Source organism: Nymphalis io, chromosome 2 (assembly GCF_905147045.1).
Source record: "Nymphalis io chromosome 2, ilAglIoxx1.1, whole genome shotgun sequence".
Lineage (NCBI taxonomy): Eukaryota > Metazoa > Arthropoda > Insecta > Lepidoptera > Nymphalidae > Nymphalis > Nymphalis io.
In genome coordinates, this window is record NC_065889.1 from 11841743 (window position 1) to 11861357 (window position 19615).

General features: G+C 34.0%; 2 protein-coding genes across 8 annotated transcripts in view; one reads left to right on the top strand and one right to left on the bottom strand.

Annotated features, from left to right (window-relative positions):
• LOC126776355 (FERM, ARHGEF and pleckstrin domain-containing protein 1) overlaps positions 1-16275 on the top strand; it is a 61007-nt gene extending 44732 nt beyond the window's left edge. For 2 of the 5 annotated variants that reach the window (XM_050498820.1, XM_050498828.1), the window contains 14 exons: positions 3228-3407; positions 3546-3639; positions 3717-3843; positions 4424-4613; positions 5760-5827; positions 6234-6414; positions 6785-6922; positions 7078-7175; positions 7987-8110; positions 8561-8704; positions 9099-9208; positions 10042-10184; positions 10498-10614; positions 11383-16275. In XM_050498820.1, coding sequence (XP_050354777.1) covers positions 3228-3407; positions 3546-3639; positions 3717-3843; positions 4424-4613; positions 5760-5827; positions 6234-6414; positions 6785-6922; positions 7078-7175; positions 7987-8110; positions 8561-8704; positions 9099-9208; positions 10042-10184; positions 10498-10614; positions 11383-11428 — 1760 coding nt within the window. In that variant the 3' untranslated portion in view covers positions 11429-16275. Of the gene's footprint in view, positions 1-3227; positions 3408-3545; positions 3640-3716; positions 3844-4423; positions 4614-5759; positions 5828-6233; positions 6415-6784; positions 6923-7077; positions 7176-7986; positions 8111-8560; positions 8705-9098; positions 9241-10041; positions 10185-10497; positions 10615-11382 lie in introns of those variants that run through there. The other 3 variants (XR_007669945.1, XR_007669946.1, XR_007669944.1) reach the window with 2 other exon arrangements.
• A 1111-nt stretch (positions 16276-17386) lies between these two features.
• LOC126776308 (adenylyl cyclase 78C) overlaps positions 17387-19615 on the bottom strand; it is an 86443-nt gene continuing 84214 nt past the window's right edge. For all 3 annotated transcript variants that reach the window (XM_050498746.1, XM_050498727.1, XM_050498737.1), the window contains one exon: positions 17387-19360. In XM_050498746.1, coding sequence (XP_050354703.1) covers positions 18952-19360 — 409 coding nt within the window. In that variant the 3' untranslated portion in view covers positions 17387-18951. The remainder of the gene's footprint in view (positions 19361-19615) is intronic.

Below are 19615 nucleotides of genomic sequence, written 5' to 3' on the forward strand. Positions count from 1 at the left end.
TGATCAGCGTTTCAGTTTAAACAATGTTGAACGTTTCTACTCCAGTCACTACGTGGATTCCCAAGCTTCGAGTGATAGCCCTGAGCAAAAGTTCGATGTATCCACTCTCCCCCCTCCCTTGTGCTCTGACGACGAGAACGAATAGCTACATTTTTAAATGATCGCACTAGACCAAGTCATCGTAGACTCCCCCGTTGTTGGATGATTGTTAATTATTCGGTATGCGAGCGTGTATGATTTTAATTAGCGTTTCGAAATCTTAATTCTATTTCGCAATGAATTGTTATAATCGTATTCAATATTACGATTCCTATTAAATTAAATATTTACATTCTCACTTTTAATAACTAGAAAAAAAATATATAGTGCCAACCGGATAGCGTGACTAACGTGATCATTATTAATTATCGTGTAATTTTAAAACGATATTAAACCTTACCTTAGCTTATTAAGAAATTAGCTGTAGTTAAATGTGTATTGGTCGACGAAATATCTACTTTTGATCGATTAATTTATTATAAAAGTGATATTTATTATGGTATTTTTTTTAATTTTAATGAATTTCTAAAAAAGGTTTAACTGTTTCATTGAATTACAAGTAAAATTTAATTGCATACCAAAATAATGTAATTCAAAATTCCGAGTTCAGTTTTCGTTCCAAGCTATTACATATATACACTTAACTCTACCTTAGACTGATATAATGCAAAATAACACTTAATTTAAGTGATATTACTAAAGCTTTCTAGTCCAATTCCGCCTTTGTTTTTAATTTTATAATAGTAGTCACAACTTTGTTACCTGAAACATTCTCAATATTATATTATGTGCGAAGGCTGTGAAATTATTTTTATGTTGAGATCCAAGATCTTAATTTTTATTTATAAATTATTATTGCTCAACTAATTCGTCTAAAACGACTATTAATTTATTATCATCACGTCATGTACAATAAGACTTGCAATCGATAATGTCTGTAATCGTGCCAAATATGCTCAATTTTATCCACAATTTATTAAAATGATTTTTTATTCGAATTTTTAATCAATGAAATGTAAACAGTACTAGTAAGGTATGTTATTGTCAAAACTATCGATCCCATTTCGTCTTAGTATGTGAGTGAAAATAGTTATAAATGATTAAGCATCGAAATACAAAGCATGGGTAGGTTCGAATATAGTCATGTCTGTATTAGAGTCTCATTAATATAAGAAAGAAACACTTCATTGCTGTGAACAATTTTTCTTTAAAAACGAACTAACAAATAAAATGTATTCCATATTTGATTTTAATATAATATGTTTTATAATTAATAAACAATAAGCCATATTTGTTTGCTCACGAATTTTTGTCGTCACTTCTACTGTCAGCCAGATATGATTCATATTATGTGAAAAAAATTAAACTCTTATGTCACCGACCGTCAAGATCATGTTACAACTAAATGTCATACATATTCTTTTCATAACTGCTATTCATTTGCAGACCGATTCTGAATAAATTTTTATTGTTAAATGTTGTTGTTTAAATGTTGAATAAATTTGAAATCAACGATTGATCAATCATAATAATTGGATGCTTAAATCGTCTTCAAAATACATTTAGTTCATATAACCGTCGTCGCAAATACTCCCCTATTCATGTATTTAACATGCCAGGTCATTAATTCGGTATTTATCTAATGATTGGTGATTGATGATATTTGTTAGTAAATTACAATAATTAAGTACAATTTACTAAAGCATCTGATCTTAGCAAAGTTTATATAATCTGTAGAGGTGTTTGGCGTGTTTTACCGAATTTCTGACCAGACGTGTATTACAATAACTGGATTAGCATTAAGTAAATTTAATAATAGTCGCATTGAAATCTACATAGAAGTAATACGTTGTTGTAAAGTTTTTATTTATCTGTAATTTATAATAGCACAAATAATGTGAATAATGTTATGAATGTATTCGTTGTAATTTTGTTGGTAATTGAAAAAAAAAATGTTTTTTTTTTTTTCGATTGTAAACACTAAAGTAAATTTTATTCTGAGCGTAAGAAGCATAAGGGCGTATGTACCGTTATTTTAACGGATTTCTTTGCAGTGTAATGCCAATTTAGGAATAGTAAATATCAGGGCACGTAACATAAACTATACGCGAATAATAAAGAAATAAATAAATCTTATTTGAAACATTTGACTCCATATATGTTCAATAAGTGCTTCTTGTAAAATTAGAAGAAAAAAAAACATGCTTGTTCTAATGCTTCTAAGGCACAGAATTTTATTATTGTATAATTATGGCAACATTTAATCTGACTCTTAGTTTATATAAAATTTGTTAACTAACATAAATATTTTTCATTGTATACATATGAATAACTTTGTTCAATTAAAAATGCACGTGACATTAAACGCACGGGACATTTAGTTAAATTATTATATTAAGAGGTTATTAGACCTCTTTAGTTAGTGCAATAATAATAATTGGCATAAAAAAAAACATATAGTAGTAATTAAGTATTTCGAATTTTCGATTGAGATTGTACAATCAGAATAGACTGTAATGTTATTTCATTAATATTATATGATTTTATTATGGTAATTGTTTTAAATATTTCGAATGTTACTTCCTTTTTGAATTTATATGTAATTGTAAGTATACTGTTTCCCTGCAATACGTCGGCCCTCGGGCCGGGGGATAGGGGGTACAATAAATAAATAAAATTAACGAAAATCGATGTTTTCAATTCAAATTTTATATATTATTTCATATTTTATTTTATGTTCGTTCCTTAATAATCGCTAATGCAGCCGGAAATACGTGTAAGTGTGTTCATATGTTGGCATGTTATTGTTTTGTGATTTTATTTACGAATAGCGTTGCATATAGATTTGTATTATTTTGTTTGTATTATATTTTAATAGTGTTTTTGTTTTTATAATTTAATTTTTTACAGGTTTACACATTTTAGTTCTTAATCCAAAAATATCGTTTTACATATTAGTTATTTACGTTGTCGTTCAATTTATGAACGTTTTTTATAAATTTGGGATATGTGTTCACGTATGCTCTTTATATACTTGAAGCTACATATCCCTCGTTAATAATCGCTTCTTACAAAATTTGATATCAAATCCTTCTTAGCTTCTCTGTGACCGTTTGTTTTTTTACTTTGTTGCAATATTTTCCGTCACGAATATAGCAGTAAGTTGTAATAGCGTTTCGCGCCAACAGACGTGAGCGTCCAAGGAGAAGATCCCACGGTGTCGTCGGCGAGCCTGTGCGTGTCGCCCGCGCCGAGTGCGGCGGGCCCGCTCGGCGCCTCCACGCCGCTCGACCGGCGCGCCGCCAACGGGTACCGCGAGCGCCTCGACAACCGCCGGGACTGCGACGCCGTCAATGGAAACGTGCACGGTGAGCTTCGCCTTGACTTTGATTTAAGGATATTATATGGATACTTGAGATATTTTAATAACATAGAAAAAAATATATATTTTCTTTAATTTCGTATTTGCGAATAGGGGTAGATGATATTTCCAATTTATTTTGCAGTTAATATAGTGTCGGCGTCGACTCATAACATGGATGTCCTAAGCGGAGGAGAAAGCGACGCGGGCGACACCTTGTCGAGGCGGAACAATAATAGGTAAACAATCAAATGTATTTATGTAAAACAATTATACTTTATATTATTTACTAAACAAAGCGATTTTGATGTCTTAGCATATCATCTGGCGTAGCGGTAACAGGCGAGACGGTGAAGCGACGCGGAGACATCACGTACTACGTCGCCAAGGAACTGCTGATGACGGAACGCACGTACAAGCGTGACCTCGAACTTGTCACCGTCGTGAGTTCATTCGTTGTTTATTTATTGCATACAAAAGCCGACACTTTGAAATGATAGAACAGTTTATTTAGCACGTACATCGTAACCGAGTCTCTGTCAATTTGAATAATGTTTGACAGTAATGCCTGATGACATTTTATATTGGTCCTTTATACGACGACAAAAATCTATAACATTTATCCGTAGTTCCGTAGTTAAACAGGTTCTACTTTAAACTTAGTGTCCTTTACCACTGTTGGTAGGGCTTTGTGCAAGCTAGGTACCACCCACTCATCAGATATTTTTCCGCAAAACAGCAGTAATTGGTATTGTTGTGTTCCGGTTTGAAGAGTGAGTGAGCCAGTGTAATTACAGGCACAAAGAACATAAAATCTTAGTTCCTAAGGTCGGTGGCGCATTGGCTATGTAAGCGATAGTTAACATTACTTAGAATGCCAATGTCTATGGGCGTCCTTCTCTCGTTGGCCACTTACCATCATTTGGCCCATATGCTCGTTCGCCAACCTATTCTATCGAGCCTTCGTCGAGCTGTCCGATACTTAAGAAGTGCACAGTACTAAGTGTCGGCATGTCCCACCAGACGTGGTCGAAGCGCGTGGGCTCGCTGGGCCGCTCGTCGGGCGGCGCGGAGGCGGCGGCGCTGGCGCGCGCGTGCCTGGCGCTGGAGCCGCTGGCGCTGCCCGCCGGCGCGCTGCTCGCCCGCCTCGACCGCGCGCTCGCCGCCGCCTCGCCCGCCTCGCCCGCCTCGCCCGCCTCGCCCGACGCCGAAGGTATGTCACCTCTGTGTGTGTAGTGCGAGGTCGTTTACTTATTCGATAGCGTTGACGTTAACTGCGATATGTATGATATGAAAACAGCGCCGGGTAGTGATAGTGACGAAAGTCCATACAAATCTTGTCCTTTTTGACAACGAATACGGTAAGATATTCGTTGAAATGTGTTTCGGAATGTGCCTTTAAAGTACGAGTTACTTCGCTGTCACGTGAAGATGGCGACGCATCGTCGATCGTGTAAATAAGCCTTTACGTGAATGGTATGAGGTCATATTCCTTTGTTTTTAAGATTGAAATGTTTCTTACAGAAATGGATCTGGAAACACTGCTCGCTTTACCCGCGGGACCGTTTCTCGCTTACCTCGATCGTTATGTGTCTTGTATCGAATTACCGATTCAATGTAACGGTAAAGTGCATGTTGGTGTTTACGTAGAGGACATGCCATCGTAGTTACGCTAATTATACGGCATAAAAGACGATTAACTGTGTAGTGTCATATCATTTATATATTTGTCTACTAAATGCGCTAAAAAGTTCATATTATTATTATCAAGTGCTTAGTTTTAGCCGATACAAAGAATATAGTTTTCATTATCATGGAGCTGACGAATATGAAATTATGCCGCTGTCATTCGATGAGTTACTATCACATAATTGAATAGAAATTTAATTAATTAATAATCATATTAATTAAAGGAAATTTGAACACTTTTCTTTTTAGTATATTTCCCGTAATAATTAAAAGATAGTTCGTACAAACCATATTTTAATAATTATTATTTGTTCATATCACACTGCAAATAATGATATTCAGCGCTGTTGATAAAATATACTTAAACCTACAACTGAGTGAACGTCAGAAATAATAATAGCTTTTAATTGTAGAATTTACTCTTACTACTACTTGAGTTTATTTAGAGTGAGGTGTTAACTTTTCAGATGAAATTGCTTATATTTTATTTATATGGTATATGGTTAGCCATATTAATCATTTTTTGCGATATGGCTGTTCGCGATATGGCTAAGCGTACCATCTCATAATAACATTTTGTTTTCAATTTAATTATGTACGAGTTGAGCTATATAAAAGTGATAAACAAATAATACCGCTGTCTCCTTCAACGTTCGACAATTTGTTTCAGGTAATGAAGAACCAGAGTACAAAAAAGTTGCGGAGCTTCTACATGATTATTTATCAAGTACATATGACGTGAGTATGCAGTCATTTTAATAGTTCATACAATCTCATTTTCACTCGACATAAATTAATTGCTGGATATCGGCTTGTGCCAATTCTCACGGTCGGTACTAACCATTAACATCCGTCATTTCCGTTATGTCATCAGACCACTGGAGATCATATTGCCCACTGTTCTCATCGCTTCTCCAGGCCGCCACTTCATAACTCCTTTGATTCAATTTTCGTTTTTTTAGACTTTCTCTCAATCTTGTAAGTTTTTCGACCTTTGCCGAATTCCTTTCCAAACCATTCCGATGAACGAGAGATGTTAGGAGTTTTTCAAGACACCCTTCAGAACACCCTAACCCGATGCGTTGTTTGCTCTCCCGCACCCGAGATATCTCGAATCGCACCTACAGTCGGCCATGTGACGCAGGCGTTCGCGGCGTACACGGAGCAGGCGGGCGCGGCCGTGGCGCTGGCGGAGAGCGCGCGGCGGCGCGGCGGGGCGGGCGCGCGCCACGCCGCCGCCTTCGACCGCGCCGCGCCGCTGCCGCTCGCCTGCCTGCTGCTGCGCCCGCTGCACCGCCTGCACCACTACGAGCGCCTCGCGCACGGTACGTCTGCCTCCGATTTGTTACGACGTCCTCTTGATTGATTTCGGACGGTGTTCCCGATCTATCGGGCGCTGAGCCACCCGTTTTACGTGCCTCCGCGGTTAATCCGGGCTGCTCCTGATTTTTTTACTTGCCCGATATGGAATTTGAACCACGTTCCTCCGATCTTCAGCTCCAGCCGAACGACCTCGCCCGCAGCTCCTAGGCCGACAAGGCCACTTCTATTATTGAAATGTGTAACGAACTAGAATGTTGCTTACTTCAACTTTGTTGTCTGGCAACGGCAGCACGTTGCGAGTGGTTATTTCGTACTTAAGTCTGTATTTATTTGACGAGAAATTGTATTATTACCCGTGTTACGCTCTTGTAGAGTTATGGACAGCGACGGGCAGTTCGTCTGCGCTTGCGGCCCTGGATCTGGCTCGCACTGCGTCGGCCGCGGCAGAGAAGCAACTGCGACACGTGGAGAACCATGCTGCGCTTTGTCAGCTGCAGCGAGACCTCCTGGGTGGGAATGACATCATTACAACTTGATATTTTGTATACGCAACATTTATATGTTGTTATCGAATGGCATTACACAAAGAACTCACGAATACGAGAGAAGGTCCAAACGTCAAATGTTTTATAGACACTGATTAATATTGAGTGATTTTACTTTAGGGTACGATAAGCTGCTGGTCGCCGACCGGGAATTCATAAGATTAGGTTGCGTCTATACACACACTTCCAAAGGATTACAACAAAGGATGCTGTTCTTGGTACGTATAATATGTGTAATTTTATCAATAGCTACTGTTTAATTACTTATTTTCTGAGTATATTTATGTTTAATTAAAACCCACCTGAAGGTCTTCATTGCCCATAAACATTGGTACTGTAAGAAATGTTAATCATTACCCTTACATTTTCAATGCGCAAACAACCTGGGGAACTAAGATATATATCTCTTGTGCCTGTAGTTACACTGGCTCACTCAATCTTCAATCAAATGAGCCGAGATGGCCCAGTGGTAAGAACGCGTGAATCTTAACCGATGATCGTGGGTTCAAACCCGGGCAAGCACCACTGAATTTTCATGTGCTTAATTTGTGATTATAATTCATCTCGTGCTTTACGGTGAAGGAAAACATCGTGAGGAAACCTGCGTGTGTCTAATTTCACTGAAATTCTGCCACATGTGTATTCCACCAACCCGCATTGGAGCAGCGTGGTGGAATAAGCTCCAAACCTCCTCAAAAAGAGGAGAGGAGGCCTTTAGCCCAGCAGTGGGACATTCACAGGCTGTTACGGTTACGGTTTTACGGTTACTCAATCTTCAAACAGAAACACAACAATAACAAGTATTGCTGTTTGGCGGTTGAATGTATGATGAGAGGGTGGTACCTAGACGATCTTGCACAAAGCCCTACCACCAAAATGTAAAGTTAATATTTATAATTAGATCTTTTATGATATAAAATATCTCAATTATAATATAATCTCAATTAGTTAATGTATGCCGTGTAAATTGAAACATAAATAATTGCAACTAATAGAAATGTATATCGCTTGCTGTTTCTTCGTCGACAGTTTAACGACATTCTCATACTGGCGTCCAAGTGCTCGAGTGGCCAGTTTCGTGCACACTCGGTGTTGTCGCTGAACCAGCTGAGCATCGAACCCACCGAGTTACCGCACTCGTTCGTGGTCAAAGGTGAGGTTAAATGTATATTCGAATTCGGGTAATAATGCAGTGTTGCCGTATGCCAAGCTTTATTTAGTTTATTTAGGATCGCATTGGCGGAGTGGTAGAAAGTTGCATGAAAAAGGATTTGTTCAAGCCTGAATTCAACCCTCCTCGATAAATATTTTGCTAGTGGTTTGGTTTTCCAACACCATGCGTGTGGTAGAGTGCCTTAAGTGCTTTATGTTTTATTGATAAAAAAGTTTAACGAAAATTACAATTTTGGTAATGAGTTTTGCGTATTCAATCGAAGGTCATCGACAAAAAAAATCTATGTAATTTTGTTCTTAAATATAAACGTTTTATGTTGACCTTTATTCTACCCGTGCGTTGTCGGATAGCTAGCAATATTATAAATGATCTTTAACCCGACATAATATCGATAGACCTAATAAGTCTCACATACCCGCGTGCGCCCAGGCGAGGACACCCGGCTGACGCTCAGCGGCAGCAGCGAGGCGGAGTACCGCGGCTGGAGCGCGGCGCTCGGCGACGCCGTGCGGGCGGCGCGCGAGCGGCCCGGCGCCGCCGACGTGCGGCTCTCGCACGCGCTGCCGGACTACGGTACGCTCCCTCCACTTGGGAGGCCCTATTGCGTCTCCTATTTTTAAATATTACTTCTGGGGTTTTTATTCTACCAAAAAGTACCATTTCTTGTTATTAATAATGTTTGAGACGTTTCTCTTCGGGTCGTTGTCAATTATAGGTCTAATGCTTCATAATTGCGCCAATTTTGGTATTCACATCGAATGAACGAACAATTATATTTATCATGTAGTTTTTGAAAATTAATAGAATTTGTTACACATTTAGTATCAATAGGATATTAACTTTATTCGTACTAATAAAATATATACGTGAAACTCCGTCCTCCTGTTACCTTACTCCGAGCGCCCTGGACCTGATTAAGAATAAGCGTATAAGTGTCGGGTTGCTACAAACGCTGCGCATGCGACAGACGAGGCGGAGGGCGCGGGCGGCGCGGGCGGCGCGGGCGGCGCGCTGGCGCACGTGTGCTGGCACCGCGCCGCGTCGCTGCGCCGCGAGCAGCTGCATCGCGCGATGCGGGTGCGTACACGCTCGCCGCCGAGCCCATGTTTGTGAGAGGAACTGATCATATTTATACAGGCTCTACATATCGAATATTCGTATGTTCAAGCTTAATTAGCCTTATAAAATGAGTAATCAAAAGCATTCCTAAGAGATTCCTTTTCTTTTTTTTCCTAAGGGAACTGACTTAACCTATATATATATAATATATAGGAATGCTTTTGATTACTCATTTTATAAGGCTAATTAAGCTTGAACATACGAATATTCGATATGTAATAACCTTAATGACTTAACCTATATATATATATATATATATATATAGGTTAAGTCAGTTCCCTTAGGAAAAAAAAGAAAAGGAATCTCTTAGGAATGCTTTTGATTCTAAATTCTAATCTAAATTCGAATTCCTAAGAGATTCCTTTTCTTTTTTTTCCTAAGGGAACTGACTTAACCTATATATATATATATATAGGTTAAGTCATTAAGGTTATTACATATCGAATATTCGTATGTTCAAGCTTAATTAGCCTTATAAAATGAGTAATCAAAAGCATTCCTATATATTATATATATATAGGTTAAGTCAGTTCCCTTAGGAAAAAAAAGAAAAGGAATCTCTTAGGAATTCGAATTTAGATTAGAATTTAGAATCATATATATATATATATATATATATATATATATATATATATATACTAGGCATTGATTCATTTTATAAACAGAAATTGACGCAAACACTTGTCATCAAAAATTTGTTTTATTATTTTTTTCTTTTTTCTAAAAAGTTTGATTCCATGATATTTTGAAGGTAAATTTCAAAACAAAAAAACTCGCTTTACAAATGACAGAGTCAGCTATCCGGATATTTGCTACGCAAGTTCAAGAATTCTCACGGCTGGCAGAAGCTGTGGGTGGTGTTCGCGATGTTCACGTTGTTCTTCTACAAGACCTGCCGAGACAGCGCACCGCTTGCGTCGTTGCCCCTTCTAGGGTAAGATAAAGGAGCTTGACGCTTATGACGCATATCACTTCCATCTTTTCTAGTACCTGAGTTAGTTATATAACCACCAAACATATTTCATATCAACCCCTGTTCTCTTGGTGAATCAAGAACGGGTGAGGCTTGGCTATATGTCATAACAATGTACTACTCGAGATATTAGCCAATGACTGAGGATTTTAGTGATCACCGGACCTATATCTATGTAGGTCTTAGCCAATTTCTTTTTATAATGCTAAATATATAAAAAAATATATATTTGGTTATAATTATTGTTACAAAATTATTTTTCACTATCTTACAGATACAGCGTTGGCGCACCGTCTCCCGGTGACGGGATCGACAAAGAATTCGTATTTAAGTTGCAGTTCAAGAATCACGTCTACTTCTTCCGCGCTGACAGTCACTTCACATACAATAGGTAATTGACGATATATGAAACACTTCAGATATTATTGAACGAATTTTTATTGCAATTATTATTAAAATATATATATATATATATATATATATATATATATATATATATATATATATATATATTATATATATATTTTAATAATAATTGCAATAAAATATATATTAGTATTATTATTTATCATATATATATATATATATATTAGCATAGTAAAATTATTGTTAGGTTAGGAACAATAATGTGTATTTATAAACGACTTTGACCTAACGTGACATCATTGGTCGACATCTTAAATAGTCTATGGAATTTATAAAGCTGTTATAGGAACTTTAGTGTTACGAGTTGAGAATATATAACAATTAAAGATATATTAATCGAGATCTATTTGTTTTATATTATATAGTCGAGTTATAAGTAAATCGCATGGAATATGTAAATCTAAGATTTGTTTATGTCTACTTATTATGCTATCGGAATAGTTAGTCTTTTACAATAAAAAGATGTTGAGTACGTTTGTCGCGTTTTCGACTCCGTTCATGGTACGTCTATAAAATGTAATACTACTGAGTCGTTTTATTTTTTGGTTTAGTTATTAATTTCGGAATACTTTCAAAACTCACTTCTCTAAATATTTACTAATATTCGTTACCCGAGTTGTTTTAACGAGATCCTTTTGTACATTTATTTTGTCAATTTTTATATAATTTTGTCTGTATTTTCGATTTACGGTAGATACTCTATTAAAAGTCATTATATAATTTTTATTTACAGGTGGATAGAAGTCTTACAAACACCAATGGCTTCGGAGGACAATTGAATCTATGACATTTCATTATCATCAAGTTTGTGAGAATAAACCAATGTCTATCATAGAAGGTTAATGAAATAAAACAAAATACGATTACAATTGGTGCCATAAAGTTTATAGAATTGAAAATACAATACACGAACGAAAAAATCAAAAGTGATGTTAACATAAGTTCTTGCCTATGTTTATTTAAAGAACTACAGACGGATAAACGTCTATGTGTTTTGTTACAAGACGTTGTGTGATATGTCAGTACATATAAGTTTGAAGATAAAAAGACGAATCGAATATACGACGATGACTTGTTGCGGGAAAAGCCGAGATGGCCCAGTGGTAAGAACGCGCGAATCTTAACCGATGATCGTGGGTTCAAACCCGGGCAAGCACCACTGAATTTTCACGAGCTTAATTTGTGATTGTAATTCATCTCGTGCTTTACGGTTAAGGTAAACATCGTGAGGAAACCTGCATGTGTCTAATTTCACTGAAATTCTGCCACATGTGTATTCTACCAACTCGCATTGGAGCAGCGTGGTGGAATAAGCTCCAAACCTTCTCCTCAAAAAGAGGAGAGGAGGCCTTTAGCCCAGCAGTGGGACATTCACAGGCTGTTGCGGTTGCGGTCGGACTTGTTGCGACTATCGCACAAAAAAAGTTTTACTCGTACTTGAAAAGGATACGAAATAAATATAAATAAAATACAAATTATAAATAACTTCGTCATTACTATAAGAATATTTGCAATGTTTATGAGCGAACCGACTTGTACAGAATGCTAGTCTTGAGTTTTTATTAAACTCGAAAAGAGGTGAGAAAGCAATCTACATTTAAATTAAAATTAAATCGATTCACTAGTTAATATGATTATTTATATTAATATATGTACAAACTTTACAAAGATATAAATATGTCATATCTTTGTCTTTCAAATATCAAATATATGAGACAATAAAATATATATTATTTATAAAATATAATAACCGTTTGTATCAAAGATAGATTCCATTATGATGGCATAATAATATATAAGTTATATTAAGTATTTATTTCCTAATAATTTCAATATACATCCATTTTATTACTAACCTACCAATGTTATTTATAAAAGCGATAATAAAGTATGAGTGCTCGTTATATATATCGTAAGTATTAAGAAACGATATATGAATGACTGATAAATATAATACAATATTAAATAAGACGGCTAACAGTTGGACATTCCAAGAAATTAACAAATATTATATTATTAAAAAACGACATTAAAATAATTCGTATAATGGTTTTTATATGGATATTTTTAGTAATTATCTTATGTCGTAAAAAAAACTATTGATGCAATTACGTGTGATTATTATTGGTGACTAATGACAGATGAATTGCAAACAGCTATAAAAACAAACTGCTTTACCACTTTTCACTTGTTAGAAAAGTATAAAATCAGAAACGGACACAATGCCGCTACTCGCGCGAGTCCATTATCTAAAATGACTATCGGCGCGACGTGTGCATACATTTATTACAAAGCTAATTTCAAGTAAATTTTATTAGCGTTATGATTATTCCTGGTTTTATGTGTTAATAGGCATGATGACGGTATTAAAGAATTAAAAAATAAATGATTTTAGAGAAGAAACTATTTTAAAAGGATTCTAAAAAATGATCCTATTTTAATATACACATTGAGATTAATAAGGTTTTTAATAAAATAAAAGAACAAAATTCTGCAATCGGCCATTTTATTTGAAACACCAATTAAAGCGAATGACGTCACGCCTCTGTATCTATAACCGTTTCTCTTGAACAGTTGTTTGTGTTTACGCGTTTCAAAATTATTTTGCATCATTTAATTAGTTGAGTCGTTGATTATTCGCGTTTTTATGAAGAAAATAAAACATCCAAGATCTATCAATGATGGAACAAGGTTTTGTTAAGGCAAATACCTCTAATTTGCCCAGGATTTGTTGATGTTAGGAGAGTTTCTTTCATCAAATAAAGACTTGCTCATCTGAATTTCGAAATGTGAAAACTTCCTTGTAAGTAAATTTTTATTTATCTTTAGTGTTATTATAGCTTTTTTTTCTGTTAGCTATATAGTATTACTCGCATATATTTAGCCCTAATATTTTCACCAGTAAGAACTTTTAAGACAATATCCCACTTAGCCCCACTAATACTGAATTTGTGAATTTACATATTTACAAATACTTCTATAAATCTAAATATATCATAAATATATAATAAATCTTTATGAATCTCTGCCTCAATTTGCAATTTCTTCAAAATGTTCTGTAACCATACTTTTTTTTAATTGCTTTTCACATTCTTCAAGAACCATCATCTCTCGTTACTTACTTATATATGGTCGTTCTGCTTCTGTAGATTGTTCTTCGATCTGGTTGGCATTCGAATGTATTTTTACACAGAGAGACCGCACACCACTTGTAAACTTTGAAATTCATTTTTAACCTTAGTAAATACTTAATATTTTCTGACTTTCTTCATTGAGTATAGACAATACAACATTTACTGTCGTTTATTGATCCGTGGCGTCACGTGCAGCCGCCATGACACCTGCGAGTGTTTTCGAGCGAAATTCAAAATAGGTAAATGAAAATGCAATTATTTGCGTATAGTTAGTTTATTACTGAAATAAAATTATTTTCGGTAATAGTAGATGTGTACCTACATTGTAGAAGGTTGTTTCAAAATCAGTCATCATGCCTATTGAACAAGTTCAATAAATTTATTTATTTTAACTTTTCTAAGAAAAAAAATATTTTGTTCAAATTATGCTGAAATAAGCAAATTTTTAAATGAGTTATTGTGTTTTAAATGAATTTGTATACATAGAATATCATTCCATAGATATTTAATTTTGTTCATAATCAATTACATATTTTATTATTAATGTCATTAATATTGTAATTTGTACAAACACTATAAATAAAATATACATTAATTACATATATCGATAATTGTGTCGAGTCAGTAAATAGATAAAAATAAATAATAAACTACGTATACTATGTCAATAAAATAAAAAAAAGTTATACTGGAATATGATAAAACATACTAAATATTACATATCGAGGCGACATCTTGTGGCCTTAATAGAAACGAATTTCAGGCTATAGTTAGGAAAATTGAATTTATAATTTTTGTGCAGTCCTATCATCAAAAAAAATTCATCATCAATTAGATTTTTCTTTTTAAGCTTTATACATATTTTTTTTACTTCAAATGATTTTTTTTTTTAAATTATATATAAAGTCTGCATGTTATTTTGGAACGCTGTTAGGCAGACAGTTTATATATAAAGTTCCATAACGTTAAACTATTTTTTAATGTAAATTTATATCGTTATAATCATGAATTCGAATTAACGAAAAAAGTAAAATTTTCGTAATAATAAAACCTAAGAAACTTTATTCCGTGAAAGTAATTCTTTTTTTATTTTTAATATAATAAAATCAATAGAATAAAAAAACCGCGTGCAGTTGCAGTAAACATCAGAAACGTTACATATAGAAACATTCACTGAAATTCGATTTGGAAATTTTACTATAATCTCGCTCGAACAGAATAGACGGCGAAGAACTGACGTTTTAGAAAACATTTGTTGCTTAGTGCCTTGTAATAGAATTATACGTCTTATTTAACTTTGCGAAAACTTTCATGAATTAAAACAAAGCGTAAACGATTAATTTAATTTGAGTTATATATACGTTATACCGTGTTGAGAATACATATTATATATATTACAAAATGCATAGGCATAATATATACTTTTGTTTAAAGTATCATAAAATATGTTTGTGATACTTAAAAATAATGTGTCGCATGCTGATACTACCCAGTATTTTGGGACGGCATTGATGAAAAAGTAACAAAAATTTGTGCCCACGCCTCCGAACTACGTCGTGTAGTGATTTAAAGCGTTCGATGGCTACTATAACTGCTAACAAGGTATAGTGCCATTCGAATATTTTTGTTTTCATTCTCTTTTTATATTAATAAACCAAAAATGTACAATAAATTTTATAACTTCACGTATAATATAATAGATAAAAACATTGTTTACGTTGGAAAAGTTTCGGCCTAAAGTAATTTTTGTTACTTAGAAGAATAATAAAATTGTAAATATAAATAAAGTATATACTTTATGTGAATGATTGAAATCTCATTTAGCAAAATATATTTATAAGATTCACATTCAATGAAAAATATTTTATAATATACTATTACAATGTACATACATTATATATATAATATAACCATATATATAAAATCAAATCTTTTGTAATTTTATTTTCTTTTAAAAATGTTTACTTTTGAAAGCCTTATTGTTAATGTTTATAATATCCTAACGACTGTATTCGTTTTATTTATAAAAACGATCTTTTACTACTTTAGAAATCAAAGCGCGTGTCGATGTCACGTGACAGAAGTTTTTTTTAGGTCAAACACGTTTCACTCATCGCCCTGTAATTGTAATTCCTTCGTATCCAAAGAAGATTCGTTTAAATTTCTTCTCGTCGACTTATTAAACCCTGGTTATACTTATCTATTGTTAATATATTGTATTAATAAGGTAAGTTTTATTTTTAGTTTGAGGCCAGTGCCAGACGTTCGTGTAGTATTATTTAAGTCCTAAAAGTTAGCGCATTCTTTACGTACACCCTGTCCCTTGGCGAGTGTCTGGCATTGGAGCTACATTTACCTATTCCAAAATGTTACACGGCTGTGTCGATTAAGATGATGGAAAACGAAAAACTCGCTTGAATGAGCGAGGAATATATTTATTAAACGTACATCACTAAGGTCAACACAATATTTTTATAAATAAATTATAAAAATTCAAAAGAAATTACGTGTTTTATTTACTTGTTTTTTTTTTTTTAAAAAAAACCTCTGTCTTAATAGATTAATAAAATATGAGTATATACTTATATATACATAAAGACAAAGTAAAGTGTAAAATATGAGTATAAAAGCCGAGATGGCTCAGTGGTAAGAACGCGTGAATCTTAACCGATTAACGTAAGTTCAAACCCGGGTAGGCACCTCTGAATTTCATATGCTTAATTTCTGTTTATAATTCATCTCGTGCTTCTCGATTAAGGAAAACATCGTGAGGAAACCTGCCTGTGTCTAATTTCACCGAAATTCTGTCACATGTGTATTCCACCAACCCGCATTGGAGCAGCGTGGTAAGGGAGCAGGTGTAATAAGCTCCAAACCTTCTCAAAAACGGAGAAGAGGCCTTAGCCCAGCAGTGGGACATTTACAGGCTGTTACTGTATATAAGTATATATTACTGATGAGAAAAAATTACAGAACTTGAAGAGATAGTTTGAAGAATCCCGCTTTGTCAGGAATATGATTATCAATGTCTCCCTTTTCTAATATATTTTAGTATTATGAGAACTGCATTTGGAAGTTGTGTAGAGATTTAATGAAATTATTTAGGCGGTAGTACCAGGATGCCAGGAGGTTTAAGTGACGTAGTAAACGATAGAAGCTCGTAGCGCTTCAATCGGGGCTAAAATGATACAACTTATAAATTGTATCATCAAAGCGGACTGTAGCGCCGCTATGAACGTATACCTGCTTTTAGGTTAAGCACTCCTATGGTATGACACGGATTTATTATTTTAAGAATAAATTTATGCACTCAGTAAGTGGTCCGAGAGAGGAGAGGAAATAAATAGGAAAATTATATTAAACTAAGAGTTGTTGATAAAGTGTGCTAACAGAGAAACAGCACAAATTACATTTTTTTTAAGGGTCGATGTCTAATTTTGTTTTTTTAATTCCGTTTTACTCTACCCAGCTTTAGCGCGTTTCTTCGCGACAACTAAATTTCATTTTAAGGGTCAGTTTTTATACACAAAAATATTTCCTCTATATTAAATATAAAGTTGTTAGTAATTAATAATAATAAAAATGAAATAAAAATCGTTTTTATAGACCACAATATATATTTAGTTTGAAGGTAGACGACATTCATATTATAATATAGAATAAAATATTTGGCTTTACTTCACTTTCTACTTTATATCTAATAAATAATATCTAACAAATTTCAAAATTGATAAACGATTATTTTATGATATTCATATTAATTAATTAATTAAAAGTACAGACATTAAAAGTTGACATAAATAGTTTAATATATTTACAATGTAATTCATGCAATATGGCATTTCAAGTATATTTTACCCGTTTTATGGCTTAATATTTATTGAGAGATCAATCAATTTGTTTTGGCATAGGATTCCATTTTAATAATCTAAACAATAAATATTTATAATTTACTATACAATATAAACATATTAATTAGCTTACACAACAGTTTTGAAAAATTAAATCACATAAATTATGTAGGCATTTTATCTTAGCTGCAAAAAAATAAGACGTCGTTACTGAACGAAAAATTTAAAAATAATATTTACCAGTCCGCAATTATACTATGCATTCGCTTTATCATAACAACGTCGGGAAGCATACGATTTGTCAATATTTTTTATACCAAGCATTCATTCATAATGTCATTAAGGAGAAAAAAAAGTAATTGCGGCTACAAATATTAGTAGACAACAAAATGATATATAGACGTAGATATATGAAGTACATCTTTTCATTGCTTTAATGTACGGGGTAGGTGTGCCTAGTTGTAAGAACGCGTGAATCTTAACCGATGATCGCGTGTTCAATCCCGGGCAAGAATTACTGAATTTTCATGTGCTTAATTTGTGTTTATAATTCATCTCGTGTTTGACGGTGAAGGAAAATATCGTGTATTTAAACAAACCGCATTGGAGCAGCGTAGTGGAATAAGGTAGAAACCTTCTCAAACAGGGAGAGGAGGCCTTAGCCACATTTACGCCTTTATAAAACAAGGGTACATTTATAAAATATTTAATTTAAATGCTTACTCATTTACAAGACACTAGTATCCATTCGCTATCAAAAGATATTAACGTATAAGTATAGTTCGTTATTGACGCTACCAAGTTATATTTTGATAAATTTTTGCACATATATTTTCTTGCAACTAAAAAAATACTAGCGATGAAATAAATTAACTACATGGAAATCACAATACTTATTTGTTATAATTTTGTTGTTAACCGACTTTGCGGCCTTTATCTGTAGTATCAGATACGTCATAATATAAATTATAAAGAAATAGATCTCATTGATTAAGCGTATAAAGTTATAATAAAATATACAGAAACAATATACAAATTGTTATTTAACTTAATTATAACAGAGGACAGTCAAATTAATGGTAAAATATTAAAAATCACAACATATAATTAGTAATAAATCAGTATAAGTATCTAGTATCAAAAGTTACCCTTAAAATAAACCGTCAAACAATAAATAAAACATCGAGATATTAAAAATATTACTTATGGCGACGCCAGCGTCTAACTACATACTTTTCAACTTACATACAACATATAAAAATAATTACAAATGCTAATTATTAACAGCTATTTCTTTTTAAAAGTATTTTTTAATATTTACATCCGAGTGGTCACGGTGTCTGTCTGTCCGTTCTCTTCAGTGACTTCTTGATCCTTCTTTCTTTCTTTGTTCCGACTTCTAAAGAACGAGGCCGTGGTAACCGACCTAAACCGGAACGAACCGGGCGCTCCGTTAGCGATCGATGTTTTTGAACCGTCATTTTCTTCTCGAATCTTTGGCGATCGATCTCTGTTCGGTCGAGTACGGTAGGAAAAACTCGCGGCTTTTAGTCTCGCGCTTATCCCTAGCTTAGTGGTTCCAGAGAATAATCGTTCAGGTGATATGTGTGACGCGGTGGGCGTGTGTGGCGCGGACATGCTGCTGACTATCGGAGGCGCCATGTCCGGTCGTCGCGCAACCATACTGTTCGAATAGGGTCTGCTACCTGTTTCTGAGTCGCCATTGCTAAGAAAAAAGTGTCATTAATAAAACGTAGCGAATATAAAATATTTGTTTAGTTTTTTAACATTTATTATTATTAAATTAAATTATTATTGTTAATACATCGCTATTCTTCCATATTTGTGCCCAAAACCAAAACCTTATTTGTAGTTGTAGCATTTGTAGTTGTACAAAAAGCGCTGTAATGTGCATATGCAAATAAGAATTACATAAATAATATTAATAATATTATTCTTATTTGTCCTATTTATCTCTTCC